Here is a 14229-nt window from a genome sequence, read left to right on the forward strand (position 1 = left end):
AAAGGTGGCCAGCATTCTGCATCTCCTTTGCCCCCCAGATGAGTCTGAAGGAGGTCTCCTCCACAGACGGGGCCGTGGGACCTGCTAAGTCTAGATGGAGAAGATCCCCGCCCAGGGCCAGGCTCTAGTTTAGCAGCCATCCTGGCACCCCTTGATGATGGAGTTGGGGACTCTGTAACTCTGGCCCTAAGTCATGCCCAGTAATTATGTAAGCAAATGAGAGTCAGTTGACTTCCATGTCCCCATTCAAATAAGTAGGGCAGGGGATGGCCCTGTCTCCCCAGGACAGCTGCAGGAGCACAGATTGTCCTTGGATTATAAAAACAAGGCTTCTAGATGACCTCATTAGCCTGTCTTGGCCCGTGTACGGGACATAGGAAGCACTGAGGAAGTGTCAATTCAGTGACTAAGTGAATGGATGAAAGATTGGAGGGGACCAAGGATGGCAGTGCTGGCCTATTTTCCAAGCAGTAGAAAGAGGCTGTGGCATGTGTGTTTATGTCCCCCGGCAGTGGACAGGGGGCCACAGGCAGGTGAGCTGAGAGCTGCCGTTCACCAGGGTGGAAGGGATCTGAACTGAGAAACAAGACCAGGCACTTCCACTGTAGCAGCAAGAGCTCTGAGATCACTGTCACTCACTTCTCTAATTTTACGACTGGGAAAATGAAAAGATCTGGAGGACAGACCTAGAGGTCATCATGCCCGGCCACTGCTGAGCCCCCAGCCAGCTGGGCCTGCTCCATGGGCACTGGACTAGGCCATCAGGATGCCCAGGTCCCTGGAGCAGTTCCTGGGCTCTGGGTCGTCTTGGTGGGGAAGGTGGATGTGGGTGCAGCTTGGGCACTGGCTTAGGTCACCTGTCCCCTAGGTTGACCAGGGTTGACACCAGGAAAGTTACTTCACTCTGGGACTCAGGAGTCCCCAAAGGCCACTGGCAGGTTTCCCTGGGCCACGTTTCCCTTCCCTCAGTGCCTGGGCGTGCTCTCGAGGTGGCACGTGCTCCTCCGCCGGCTGAGCCTACAACCAGGGAGGCCGTGCAGCGGGCAGGCTGCACACACTACAGAGGCCAGCCCTTGGTCACGGGTTCAAGGGCTACAGGAAGGGGCCTTCTGGCTGCCCAGTCCTGCTGTCACCCCAGCCCAGCTCCCAGCCTGGGGCAGGGCATCTGCAAAGTGGTGATTTTTGTCTTTTCATGTCAAACCGTTGGGATGGTTTCCTCAAATACCAACATAAGGATCGTGAGCCGGAATCAAGGGGACCGCTTGGCCGTCCACTTAGATCTCTTAAGCCTGTTATTTTTGTGACCCTGTACACAGAAAAATTGCTATGTGCTTTTGTTCTGAAATATCAGAAAGGTTTTAAAAAAAAAAGGTTCTATGCCATCCCAGGAGCAGCCCAGTCTCCCAATCTGCATGTCTGAGCCCATGAAATCTCATTTCCACCACAGGAGGGAGGGATCCCAAGGGCAGTGGGGACGATGGGGGGAGCTGGCCTGCCACCCTGAGACATGAAGGACAGCACCCTGGTCCACTCTGTGCTCTCTGGGTCACAGATTCCGTGTAGGCTTAGTTTTATTTAATAAGAGTAACAGGAATCCGTGGAACTCGGGCCTCCTGAGCCTCAGACCTGCATTCTTGTCACCAGAGAGACCCCGACTTGCCGATAAAGAGTACTAAAAACACTTCCTTTCATGCCCACACCTTGCTCTGTGTGGGGCGGCCACCTTAGAAGGGCTGGGGGGCACTGTGACAACCCGGTCGATGGCCAGCAGGCTAGGGTGAGCGCGGAGCCTCCAGACAGAGAGTGTTGGCTGCACTTGGGGCCTAGAGAGAGACCCCAAAATGCCTCCAAGGTACCATGTGCTGGGAGATGCCCAGATCAGCCACGACGGGGTGAATCCTGGGTGACTCCTGACCAACACCTCCTCCAGACGAGGACATCCACTGTCCCATCCAAGGCCTCTCCTGGGCCACCATGCAGAAACCTGGACCCGGAAGGCCTCAGAGCCCCCTCCTCACTCATTCACAAACCACATTTAACGTCCTGGGGGCCCTCCGTGGACCAGGCCCGACACTGCAGGACACGGGACAGAGCTGAACAAGGACCTGGGATGCACAAGGCCCTTGCCCTTGAAGAGCTGCTTCCGAAGCCCCAGTGCACAGGGCTGGAGGAGGGAGACGGCGAGGAGCGTGCGGGCAGCTGGGCAGGAGGGTGCTGCTGGGCAGGAGGGTGCTGCTGGGCCGATCTGTGAAGGACAGATGAGCAGGCACTTGGCCGACGGCCAGGGCGCAGGTGGACGGGTCCAAAGGCAGCACTTGAGCACTGTGTCCTCATGGAAGAAGGAAGACCCGGGAGGCCCCAGAGGTCAGGAAGCCAATCCAGAAAGGTCCAGCGTGCCAGGCCAAGGCACCTGGACTTGAGCTAGGGCCACGGGGGTTGGGAGAGGTGATGGGAAGAGGAGGCCTCAGTGGGGCAGGACACAGGGAGACCCACTGGGGGTGGCCGCCTCTGTCCACCGTGGAAATATGAAGGCCTGGCTGAAGGGGGGGCGAGGTTCAGACTCGGGGTGCTCAGGCAATGGACCAGAAGTGCCCAGCGATGCTCCAGGGGACGTGGGAGCCCCAGGGCCGGCCCCTGAGTACGGGGGGGACGTGTGGTGGGCAGTGAGAATCCGGGCGTAGGGAAGGGGAGGGATCTCCAGCAGCCAACCTGGAGGGAGTCGCTGACTCTGAGGGCATCACTACTGGCCTGGACCCAGGAGGGGTCCCTACCCACCAGCCCTGACACCGAGAGGCAGATGCTCCCCAGGACACTTGACACCTCCTTAGCTGTGGCCGTCATGGGGGAGGTGTGCAGGGGGACACAGGGGGACCCGCACACATGCTGTCACAGGCACACCTCCTCTGGACCCACGCAATCCTGCCTGTTGCCATCCCCCTGAGACCCATCCCGGGAGGCCCCGGGGCTGAGGCAGGCAGGCAAGGGCCGGAGGAGACCCACCAGGCAGGTCCGAGCCCAGGGAATCAACGTGGCCACGGGGACCAGCTTCACGGCCTGTCTGTTCCCACTGGGGCTCTGCAAGCTCGTTCTCCCAGGGGCTCACTGCACCCCCAACACATGCACCCCAAGTCGCAGGCTGTGGAGATGACTACGGCTCCACATGAAAGAGCTGGGAGAGGCCATAGAGGGTCAGAGTGACCCCTGGGAAGGTCAGAAAATTGGAAGTGGGAGAGAGGAATGTCTGCAAAAGTATTTTAAAAAAAATTAAATTTATTGTGATGAGCTGTTCTCCAGTAGAAAATGGTTGAACATGAAAGTTGGCACTTAAAAGAAAAAAATTCCTAAATGGAAGCACACCATCTGCATTTAAGGCACTGAGTCTTTGTAAACGGGGAAGCGCCTGCCCCGGCTGGTTGGGATTTGGGGGGTCAGGCAGGGCTGACATGAGATGAGCCAGAGTCCCTGGATCTTCTGGAATCTGGAACACTGGGTTCTGGTGTCCCTCCTGGAAGTGCATCAGGTCAAAGAAGAGTTAAAGAGGCAGGTGGCCACGGGAAGGTGACCCTGGTATTCATATGCATGGCACCAAGAGAAAATTGCTAGCTGTGACCTCTCTCTCAGTGTCCCCTGCAGCCACCGTGCCCTGCTCCAGGCACCAAGCACAAAGGACAGACACACTCTCCATCCAATTTGTTATACTTCCACCTTCCAGGGAGAGAGGGAGGTGAAATAAAAAAAAAAAAAGAAGAAGAAAAAAATCCCATTATCTTTATCTGTCCTTCCCATCAGGTGCAGCGGAAAATGCAAACGGGGGACAGCTGCTGTGAACTCTTTATATTTCACTCAGAAGATGGTGTATCTTTTTATTGCATACAGGAATTACTTATTTGAAAAAAATATATCCTTTCAGGGCGACCTGAGCTGCAAGACAGAGGGGGTGGTGGTGCTCCAGGGGCTATTGATAGAGCATTTGCATTAAACTAGAGGAATCTCTGGAGGTCATGGGCAGTAGCATAGGAGAAGAAAGGCCTGAGGAGGAGATGGGCTGGGAGGGGATAGAGTTCTCTCCTTTGCCCTGCTGTGTGACCTGGGCCTGGACACTCTGCCTCTCTGAGCTGCAGATTCTCCATCCAGGCAGGAAGGGTAGAATGGCATCAATTATTTCCTCTGGGGAGTGAAAGGAGGAGACAAAGAGTCTCTTAACTTGACAGAAAAATGTCCTGCCTGTACTACTGTGCTCAGAAGTGACAACCTTGACCTCGTCTCCTGGGTACTACCATGCTGGGCACAGAGGCCGACCCAGGTAAGCCCCTGGGATGTTCGTGGGAGAGTTGAGTAGTGCAAGAAGGTGCAAGCCCTGCCCTGGGTGGAAAGAGACACAGCCTAGTGAGGACAGCTTCTGTATTCACCTGGATACTGAGCTTTGAGACCTCAGCACTGTCTCAGTCTTTGCCCTCTGACCATCTTTCCTTCCACAAATTCCAACAGACGCTGGCCCCATCTGGGTTCTGCGGACTTTATTTGTCCATACGTGGTTGGCTAGAGTGCCCAGATATTGGGTTACACATTATTCTGGATATCTCTGTGAAGGTGTGTGTATAGGAGATTCCCATTTAAAACAGGTCAACCTCATACTGTGGGTGGGCCTCGTCCAATCAGTCCAAGGTCTACGCAGAACAGAAGCCTGGCCATCCCTGAGCACCTGGGACCTCTGCCAGCAGGAGGCCTTCAGCTCTTCTTTGGCTCTCCCGCCTGCCGGCTCACCTTGGAGGCTGGCCGCCTCCATCACGTATGGCCAATTCCTTAAATGAAGTCTCTCTCGCTCTTACACATACTCCTCCATTTATGATGAGGGCTGTGTCCTTCGAAGCCACCGTAACATGAAAGTATGGCAAGTCGGGGCACCTGCACTGCTGGCCCTCAGGCTTAGGCCCCGGTAGAGTGCACACAAGCTCACGCTGGCGCACGGCCGGGCAGCGTCCCTGACACAAGCCTGCTCCACACTAGCGTGTTGAACGCGTCTGCCGTTTATTGAAGACTCCTGAAAGTGGAAAGCAGGACTGTCCAGCGGTTCCTCGTGGAAGGACCCGGCTGCTCTGCCCACGGGGACAGGGTGGAAGTGTGTGGCAAGGGCATCTGGGCCTCAGGGGGCCCCGTTTTCCTTGTATGTAAACTAAGTCTGGCAGGAAGAAGGCCAGAGTCGGGGGACAGCTCCAAATGGTGCTTCCACAGGAACAAAGGGACACTTGGAAGGAGGCCCTTGGTGAACTGAAGCTCTGCTCCGGAGCCCTCAGCTCCTTGGCTTCTCCCTCATTAGCCCTGCTCTAGGGCCTTGCTCTGGGGGTGGCCCGGCAGCATGTGCCATGGGACCGGGGCCCCTTTGTGACCCTGGGACCTGAAGCCCGAGCGCCAGGGTGAACACCATGGCCCTAGAGACTGTGCCCTGGGAGGCAGGGGGAGGTGGCCTTTTTCTGGCCCGAGCAGCCTCTGACTTGAGAGCGCGGCCACCGTCAGGCAGGCCCTGTTGGTCCAGCAGCCCTCCTGGTGGATGGCTGGAAGGGGTGGCCCTGGCTGCGGCTGGACTGCAAGAGGTACTCCACCTTTCCATTGCAGATTTGCTTTGCGGGGTTCGCACCCCCAGATCTGGAGAGGGTGTGTCTTCAAAAGCTAACAAGCAAACCAGGCGAGGTGGCGCACGTCTGTGACTCCCCCGGCTCGGGAGGCTGAGGCTGGAGGACCGCGAGTTCAAAGCCAGCCTCAGCAACAGCGAGGCACTAAGCAACTCAGTGAGACCCCATCTCTAAATAAATAAAATCCAAAACAGGGCTGGGGATGGGGCTCAGTGGTCCAGTGCCCCCGAGTTCAATCCCCGATACAGCCCCCCCCCCAAAAAAAAGCTAACCAGCAGCTCCTTGCCCCCCTCGGCACAGAGAAGGCCAGGCGGGAAACTGCTCCCGAGCACTGGTCCCCAGCGGGTCGTGGCTTCGCCAGGACACCCGCAGACAGAGAAGGGCAGCTCCTGGTTGTGCTTCAGAGGATGCGCCCTCAGCAGGGGCTATAGAATGCTGGTCACCCATCCCCCGGCTTCAAGGGCTTAAGCCACCACAGCCCCAGGAGTTCCCATTCCCTGCCCCTCCTGGTAAGGCAGAGAACTGTCCCCATCCACCCGATGCACCTGCTGTCCCCATCCACCCGATCCACCTGCTGTCCCCATCCACCCGATCCACCTGCTGTCCCCATCCACCCGATGCACCTGCTGTCCCCATCCACCCGATCCACCTGCTGTCCCCATCCACCCGATCCACCTGCTGTCCCCATCCCCCCGATCCACCTGCTGTCCCCATCCACCCGATCCACCTGCTGTCCCCATCCACCCGATCCACCTGCTGTCCCCATCCCCCCGATCCACCTGCTGTCCCCATCCACCCGATGCACCTGCTGTCCCCATCCACCGGATGCACCTGCTGTCCCCATCCACCCGATCCACCAGCTGTCCCCATCCACCCGATCCACCTGCTGTCCCCATCCACCCGATGCACCTGCTGTCCCCATCCACCCGATCCACCTGCTGTCCCCATCCACCCGATCCACCTGCTGTCCCCATCCACCCGATCCACCTGCTGTCCCCATCCACCCGATCCACCTGCTGTCCCCATCCCCCCGATCCACCTGCTGTCCCCATCCACCCGATGCACCTGCTGCTCCCGATTCCCAAGCACCGTGCACACCCGCCCACGTGTCCTCCTGCATTCCAGCAGGACCTCTGCAGACCACGGCCTTCAGGAAGGGACTTCAGTAATGGCGTCTCCTCTCCACCCCTCTCTCAGGGAATCCTTCCACTCATTGTGCAGATAATGACACCGAGGAGCGGGGTGGCCTCTTTCCTGGGCCCCTCGACCTCTTAAGTCTGGGGGCTCCTGATGGCCACAGAACAGGTGCGCATGTCCGCCCCACCCGGGGGACAGTTCCTGGACACACACGTGGGCACACTCATCCACTCCCATCCCCTTCCCCCATGTCCCCCAAACAATCAATCTCTCTTCCCCAGCACAGGGCCTAGGGCGTCCAGCCGAGAGCCAGGAAGAGGGTTAGTGGAGAGGTGAGACCTGCAGGCCGTGAGCAGAACTTCCAGCTCCTAAGGCCCCCTGGCCACCAGGGTCTGGGTGGGGGTGGCGCCGCAGAGTGGAAGTTCCCTCTGGATTTCAGCAAATAGCGCAGAGGCCCATCTGTCCTGGGTGGCTTAGCTGAAGCCAGCTTAGAGGCCAGATGGGTGGGTCAGGGGTCTCCCACCCCGTGCTGTCAGGAATCCTTGGCCTTCTCTCCTGTCCAGCACCAACGGTCAGGAAGAGCCACTGCCCTCACCAATGTTACCGTCATCCCCAGTGACAGCAACCAACACGCACAGAGGGGACTGAAGGCCAGACACTGCATGAAAAAGGCTTCTCCATGCATCATCCCCCCGGATTTTTACCATAAAACAGATTATTATTATTATGTCCATTTTATAGGCAAGGAATTAAGGCACAGAGTGGTTAAGTAACATGGCAAAGGTCACACAGCGAGGACCAAGTGGCACCACCAGGACTCCAATCCAGGTGTCCCACAATGCTGGCCTGTCTCTCTTCCACTGTGGCCTCTTCAGAGCCCGGGGCACCCCAGGAGGCTCTCCCCTGGATGACATCCTGTGAGACACTCAAGCCAGCCAGAAGTGATCTAAGTACAACTGGCCCTTGGCAGCAGGCCTGGGGCCATCTGTGGACACTTGGACACAATGTCACCCTGCTCCCCAGCAGCCTGTCCTAGCTCGGTCTTCTTATTCTTTCTCTCATTCTCTGTGCTGACCCACATCTCCGGAGCAGGAGGGATTTAGCAAAAATCACAGGCACAGGACAGAGGGGGCGGAGCGGAAGCCAGACCTCGTCTCGGAGACCAGACGAGCAGCTTTTGCCTTTAACTCCCTTCACTTGAATGTGACACCAGTACTCCCAGCCTTTGGTCACTCAAAGGACCCCAGAGACCTAGCCTGCTAGGCCAGATCACCATCAGACCATCAGCGAGCCACCACCCCGTCTCTGCCCATTGCTCACTGACCAGCTCTGGCCAACTCCAGCAGTCCATGAAGACCAGTCCCGTGGGCTCCTAGGGGACCAGCCATGCCCCTCCTCATCCACTGATTGCCCCTCCGTCCCCTGTGCCCCAGGGTTGCTGCTCCTGCCCTGAGGAAGTCCTAGGACTGGTCACAGGGACAGGCCCCTGGGTGAGGGACAGCCGACTCACCAAGGTCCATGTCTGCAGCCTTGGGCCGGTGGGAACAGGGCACGTTCTTGAAGATGGCATCCAGAATCTTCTCCTTGACCTGAGTGATGGTGTCACAGTTGAGGATCTTCACTGGGACCTCGGGGCTGTTGGCATTGTCTGGACTGACACAGCTCAGGACCTGGAGGTGGCGGGGAGAGGGCACGTGGGTGAGGCCGAGGAAGAGCTCAGGGATCCCCAGCAGCACCCTGGGGTCCTGTACAGCTTGTCCTCTCCAGCACCAGCCCTGTGTCCCCACCAGGTGCCCTGCCCTCTCTGTTCAGACAAGCAGGACAACCCCCAGGCTCCAGGTCATGGCAGGAGTGCAGGTTCCATGCTTGACTGCCTGTTGGGACGAACTTCACGAAAACTCTCTCACCAGGCGCAGTGGCCTCCCCTTCCTCTCAGCTACTGGGGAGGCTGAGGCCAGCCTCAGCAACTTAGTGAGGCCCTGTCTCCAAATGTGCCAGACGCACAATCTCGGTGGCACACTTAGACCCTCGACCCCATCCTTCTGTGTCACCCTATTTCTCATGGCTCCCTCCCAGACACGGCCACACTCAGTGCTAATGGGATCAGGGCTCCTGTCCCAAAAGCTTTAATAACTTTAACTTGGGAAGGGTTTGGGGCTTTGGGGGAAGTTGGAGAATGTACAAGAGGCTTGATGTATTCTTTAGAAACAAAAAGGTGCCCTTGGGAAAATCGCAGATTAGAGCCACCCCAGATTCCTTTCTGGCTCTGAACCTGAACCTGGTCGGAGACAAGGCCACCGTCTGGCTCCATCTCTTTGGGGAACAAGTCAGAAAAGTTAAAATGCTACTTCACCAATTTTTTTTTTTAAAGAAGTTCTGGAGTTGTCCTTTGAGAAGTTCCAGGGTTTTCTTTCCCCACTTTTTTTGCAGTGGGCTCTTTCTGCATGGATGATGGAGCCGGGGGGCCTGGGGTTCCCCGGGGGGTGGGGGTGCTACTAGGCTCTCTGGGCCCCAGACTCTCCTCTGGCTGCAGAGCCTGCGCCCTCCGTGTGCTGTTCTCCTGCTGGGGACTTTCCCCCTCCCCTTCCCCAGAACCCTTTCCCAGGGGGCCCATGTGGCTCGCAGAGCCAGACCCTAGCCCCTCGCGCTCCGTGTGTTGGCAATCAGCTCCCCGGCGCTGGACGGCTGCCTTTCATTAGCAATGGGGCTGTTTTGAGCTCAAGGGGGGAACCCGCGTATTCCACTGAGAAAAAGAATCCTCTGAATCTATAAACCACACTCGTCCTCAACGCGCCCCAAACTGGAGACATGGCGGCAGGACCCCTGGACCATGTGTCCACATGTGCCTTCGCCTGGCTACTCCTCCTCCAGAGCCTCCCAGCAGCCCTCCCTCCTGCTCAGCGGTCAGGCCTGACCCTTCCTGCTGCTCTGGCTGCCCCTGCTGTCCTGCCCTGGGGCCAGGAGTGTGGCTCCATGTCCCCCAGGCAGAGCAGGGCTTTTCCAGTCTTCTTCCCAGGAGAGACCGTGGGGCAGGGGCCGCCACCTGCGGGTGAGCTCCTGGCATCTCTCCTTTCCCAGAGGTTCAGGGGGCCCCAGGGGAACAGCTGCATAGCGTACTTCAGGGCCAGGACCAGCCTTCCAGAGCGGAGGCCCTGGCCCCTGGCCACAGGTCGCAGCACAGTCTCAGAAGTTCCCGGCCCCTGTGCTCCTCGGCTACTTACTGAACAAATGCCCTGGGGCCCTCTGGGCTGCGAAGTGCCCGTGAACTTTCTTGTGGATAGAATCTCTTGGGCAGGGCACAGATTCTGGTCCAGGAGGTCCATGGTGGGGCCTAGGATTCTGCATTCTAGCAAGTTCCCAGGAGGGCATCTGGCACCCCAGCAGGATTCCAGGTGACTGTAGAGTGCTCCTGCAGGCTCCCAGGTGAGCATGGAACCCTCTAGTGAGCTCCCAGGGGGCCCCCAGCACTCTAGCAAGCTCCCAGATGGGCATCTAGCACTTCAGCTGACTCTCAGGGGGCACCTAGCACTACAGTGGGCTCCTGGGAGAGTACCTCGTTTCCAGCAGGCTCCCAGGGGACACGTACCCTAGCAGGCTCCAAGATACTACTGACGCGGATCCTGGGGCATTCCCAGTAGCAGGGCCCTGGGACATGCCAAGCCAAGTTCTAGAGCATCAATTTAATCAAACACTTGGGAGATGCACCGGACTTAAAGAAGTGCACTTTGGTCTCCCCCTGAGTCTCTCAGAGCCACACGTTGTTCCTCCTGCCCAGGGCAAGGGTCCTACTCAAGGTTCCCCTAAAGGCTCCTCCAGCCGCTGCAGAACCCCACCAGGTCCCCTCTTCGTATCTGAGCAGCTCACCTGGACTCTGTCCAGCCTGCTGCTATGGCACCGGGCACCTTCCTCTCCCCCGTCCTCAGCAGATGGGGCTGCCCCTCCACATGGGGGAACTCCCTCCCCCGGGCCTCGAGGGGCCCAGGCAATCTCCCTGCAGCCGGGTCTCCTCCAGGAGAAACAATCACAGTTTCTTTCCGCTTTTCTCCCGCCTGTCTGTGTTTCCACCTTAATGGACGCTCGGCCCTGACCCACTCCAATTTCCTCTCATTCTCTCTGAGGCAGTCACCTGAAGCCAGCTGGGTAACTAACCGTCCTCTGACCTCGGAACAAAGCCTGCTGCAGCTTGTGGGGGAGCATTATCACCATCTTTGTGCTGCATTCAATATTGGGAGCAGGAGGGAAGGGGTGGGTGGGGAGGGGAGGGAGCAGGAGCGACTCAAAGGTAGTTTTTCCTACTAAGAAATCAGCTCAGGTCTTTGTGTGTGTGTGTGTGTGTGTGTGTGTGTGTGTGTGTGTGTGTGTGTGTGTGTGGAGCTGGAGATTGAACCCAGGGCCCTGCGCAGGCGAGGAGAGCACTCCACCAACTGAGCTGCATCCCCAGCCCTCGGGTCTCTGTTTTGCGGAAGGCCTCCCCCCAACTTTTCCATTTTTGTTGGCGTCTCTAACTGTCCTCGGGAGCAGAGGCAGCCATGAGGGCCTCCCTGGCAGGTGCTGCCTTTGAATCTTCAGGGAGCCAATCCTGAATCTGTCCAGAAATCTTCTGGGATAGCCCAGGGCTCTCAGAAGATGGGGGTGGGGTGGGTGAATTGTGGTCACAGCCCTCCAGCCAGGAGGGACAGCTATGTCCAGAGGTGGGGACCATCTCCCCAGCTGGCCGCAGGCTGTGGGGTCATCCCAACCCTGGGCTCAGACCAACTGGGGATGTCGGAGCATCTGTGTCTCCCAGCTCTGCTACACCCCCTCCCTCCCGCCACCATTGTCTGGTGTCCTGCTGATTCCATTTTAATTCCATCTATTCCCTGTCCCCTGTCCCCTGTGCCCTTCACTCCCTGGCTGTCTCCTTTGCTAACATTCTTGGGGGTCACCTGGATTTCACCCCCAACACGTTTTGTATACTCCTTCCTCCTTCCACGTCCTCTCCTCTTTCTTGGAGAAAAAGACCTGGTAGGATATCACAGTTCTCCCCCAAAAAGCCTGAGGGTCGCCCTGGGCACAGAAGGACAGTGGGCAGCCAGGAGGTGGAGGAATAGCCATGCGGGAAGGCTGGCCTGAGCCAGCGGGAGGGAACGCCTGCTTGCCATCCCCGTCTGGGCACTGGGCTCCCTCAATTCCCTGGACAGTTCCAGTCAGTAGAGCTGCTGTTATTCCCATCCCCACAGATTCTACAATCCCCTTTTGCAGATGAAGAAACATAAACTCAAAGAAGTTAGGGACCTGCCTCAATATACCCAGTCAGGGTTCAGATCTGGGTTTGTCTGATTTCAAAGCCACAACCTTTATCCATCCATCTGTTGGTGGGCACCTAGGTTGGTTCCATAGCTTACTATTGTAACACTGAGGTGGCTATGTCACTGTAGTATGCTGATTTTAAGTCCTTTGGATAAATACTGAGGAGTGGGAAAACTGTAAATGGTGGTTTCATTCCAAGTTTTCTGAGGAATCTCCATACTGCTTTCTATATTGGTTGCACCAATTTGCAGTCCCACCAGAAATGTATGAGCGTATCTTTTTCCCCACATCCTCACCAACACTTATTATTGCTTGTATTCTGGATATTTGCCATTCTGACTGGAGTGAGATGCAATCTAAGTGTGGTTTTAATTTGCATTTCTCTAACTGCTAGAGATGTTGAACATTTTTTCATATATTGGTTGACTGTTCATATTTGTTCTTCTATAAAGTGCCTGTTCAGTTCTTTTGCCCATTTATTAATTGGGTAATTTGTTTTTTGGGTGTTAAGATTTTTTTAGTTATATATATATATATCCTGGAGATTAGTGCTCTATATGATCACATCAGGTACAACCACGAGAATGGGAAGTTATACTCCATGTGTGTATAATATGTCAAAATACACTCTACTGTCATTCATACCTAGAAAGAATTTTTAAAAAGAAAAGAAAAGGAAAGCTACAGTATTAAACACTGAGCCCTGCTAAGCTCTGCTGCCTCTTCGGGCAACTGCTGCCCCAGGAGAGGAGGGCCTGACCTTGATTGACAGAGGGCATCTCCGAGTTCCCTGGACGAATGCCTCGCATTAGGCCACCTGGCCTCCCATCCCACAGTGCATCCTACTTGAACTTTGGTGGGTGGTGGGGGCTGCAGAACCTCCAGGGGCCCTTGCTAGTTCCCTCCCCTTCCTGCCCCGTGTGCTGCGACCTTGCAGGAGTGGAGGGCGGCTCACCAGGGTCTTGTACTCGATCTGCTGCCGGATGAGCTTGTCCTCGCTCAGGGAGTAGCGGGCCTCTCCCGTGATGGCATCTATGGGGCCCTTCTCCATCTGCTGCTTGATGGCGCAGAACAGGGAGAAGAGGGGCTCCCCAGCACACTCCTGGAGTGACAAGAAACACGCGCTGAGCTTCAGGACTGCAGGGGCGCGGAGCCCACCCCAGGCTCCTGTCCTGCCTTCTCCTGGACCCATCGGCTTCTTTATCCGTTTCCAATTTTCTCCTCTGTAACTCTTTACCCTTCAGACTTGTGGGCTCTTGGCTCTCTGGACGCAGGGTCTTCCCCATGTCACCTGCTCCTGCCACCCGTCTAGAGCCGGCTCTTCCTTCCTCCCTGTCTCCCTCCCCCGCCCCTCCTCCATTCACTGTCTCTGAGGCTCCACCAAGAGCAGAGCTCAGTCCTCTGTGGTCTGAGCTCTAGGAAAACAGGCTGGTCACTGGAAGCCAGCAGTTCTCCCACCTCCCAGGCGCGTCCTTGGCTTATCTGCTGTGACATGTGGCTGCTGTCCGTAACCAGGACCCTTATCAGCCTCCCTAAACCTGAGGCTGGGAGAGGGAAGAGGAATACGTGAGGAAGTAAGAGATGAACTATTTTCAGCTTAAGTGGGGACTTAGCTTGAAAGTCTGTGCAGGGCCCTCTCAGGGGCTCCTCCGCCCCTTAACTGGGAAAAAACCAGCCACGAGGGATTCCGTCCCAGAAACTAGGGCCAAATGGGATCCCTGTCTTTCAAGACGGTGATGAGGGGCAAGTCCATTTCCTGTGGGATGGAAGTGGCGAGGCCAGCCAGAATGGACTTGGGGGTGCGGCATGGAATGGGGCAGGCTGGGGAGCATGCAGGCTGGTCCCCAAGATGGGAATCACGGCAGGGCCAGAAAGAGGGCCTCGTCCCATCCTACCTTGAGGAACTTGTAGAGGAGGAAAGTGAACCAATTGGTCAACATCTTTTCAGCCACCGACTCTGTCCTGTCATCAGACGCCAAGGGAATGAGCAGAAGAGGACAAAGAGAGAAGCAGCTGGTCAGAACCTGCAGGCCAGGCCGGGTGACAGGGCAAGGAGTCTGCCTCCCTCCTGCAGCTCAGGCTCCAGGGCCCAGGTGTGAGATCCTACCCAGAGGGAGATTTCGTGGACTCCCAGCTCCCAGGGTGGTCAGAGGAGCTTTATCTCAAAGCTGGA

At 56.9% G+C, this 14229-nt stretch overlaps 1 protein-coding gene across 1 annotated transcript in view; it reads right to left on the reverse strand.

Annotated features, from left to right (window-relative positions):
- Plxna4 (plexin A4) overlaps positions 1 to 14229 on the reverse strand; it is a 430466-nt gene that overhangs the window by 22941 nt on the left and 393296 nt on the right. Inside the window, exons 23-25 of the mRNA XM_005331088.5 lie at positions 13952 to 14018; positions 13012 to 13158; positions 8278 to 8437 (exon numbers count right to left, since the gene is read on the reverse strand). Of these exons, the coding sequence (XP_005331145.2) occupies positions 8278 to 8437; positions 13012 to 13158; positions 13952 to 14018 (374 nt within the window). The remainder of the gene's footprint in view (positions 1 to 8277; positions 8438 to 13011; positions 13159 to 13951; positions 14019 to 14229) is intronic.

Source organism: Ictidomys tridecemlineatus, chromosome 2 (assembly GCF_052094955.1).
Source record: "Ictidomys tridecemlineatus isolate mIctTri1 chromosome 2, mIctTri1.hap1, whole genome shotgun sequence".
In the NCBI taxonomy this organism is placed as follows: Eukaryota; Metazoa; Chordata; class Mammalia; order Rodentia; family Sciuridae; genus Ictidomys; species Ictidomys tridecemlineatus.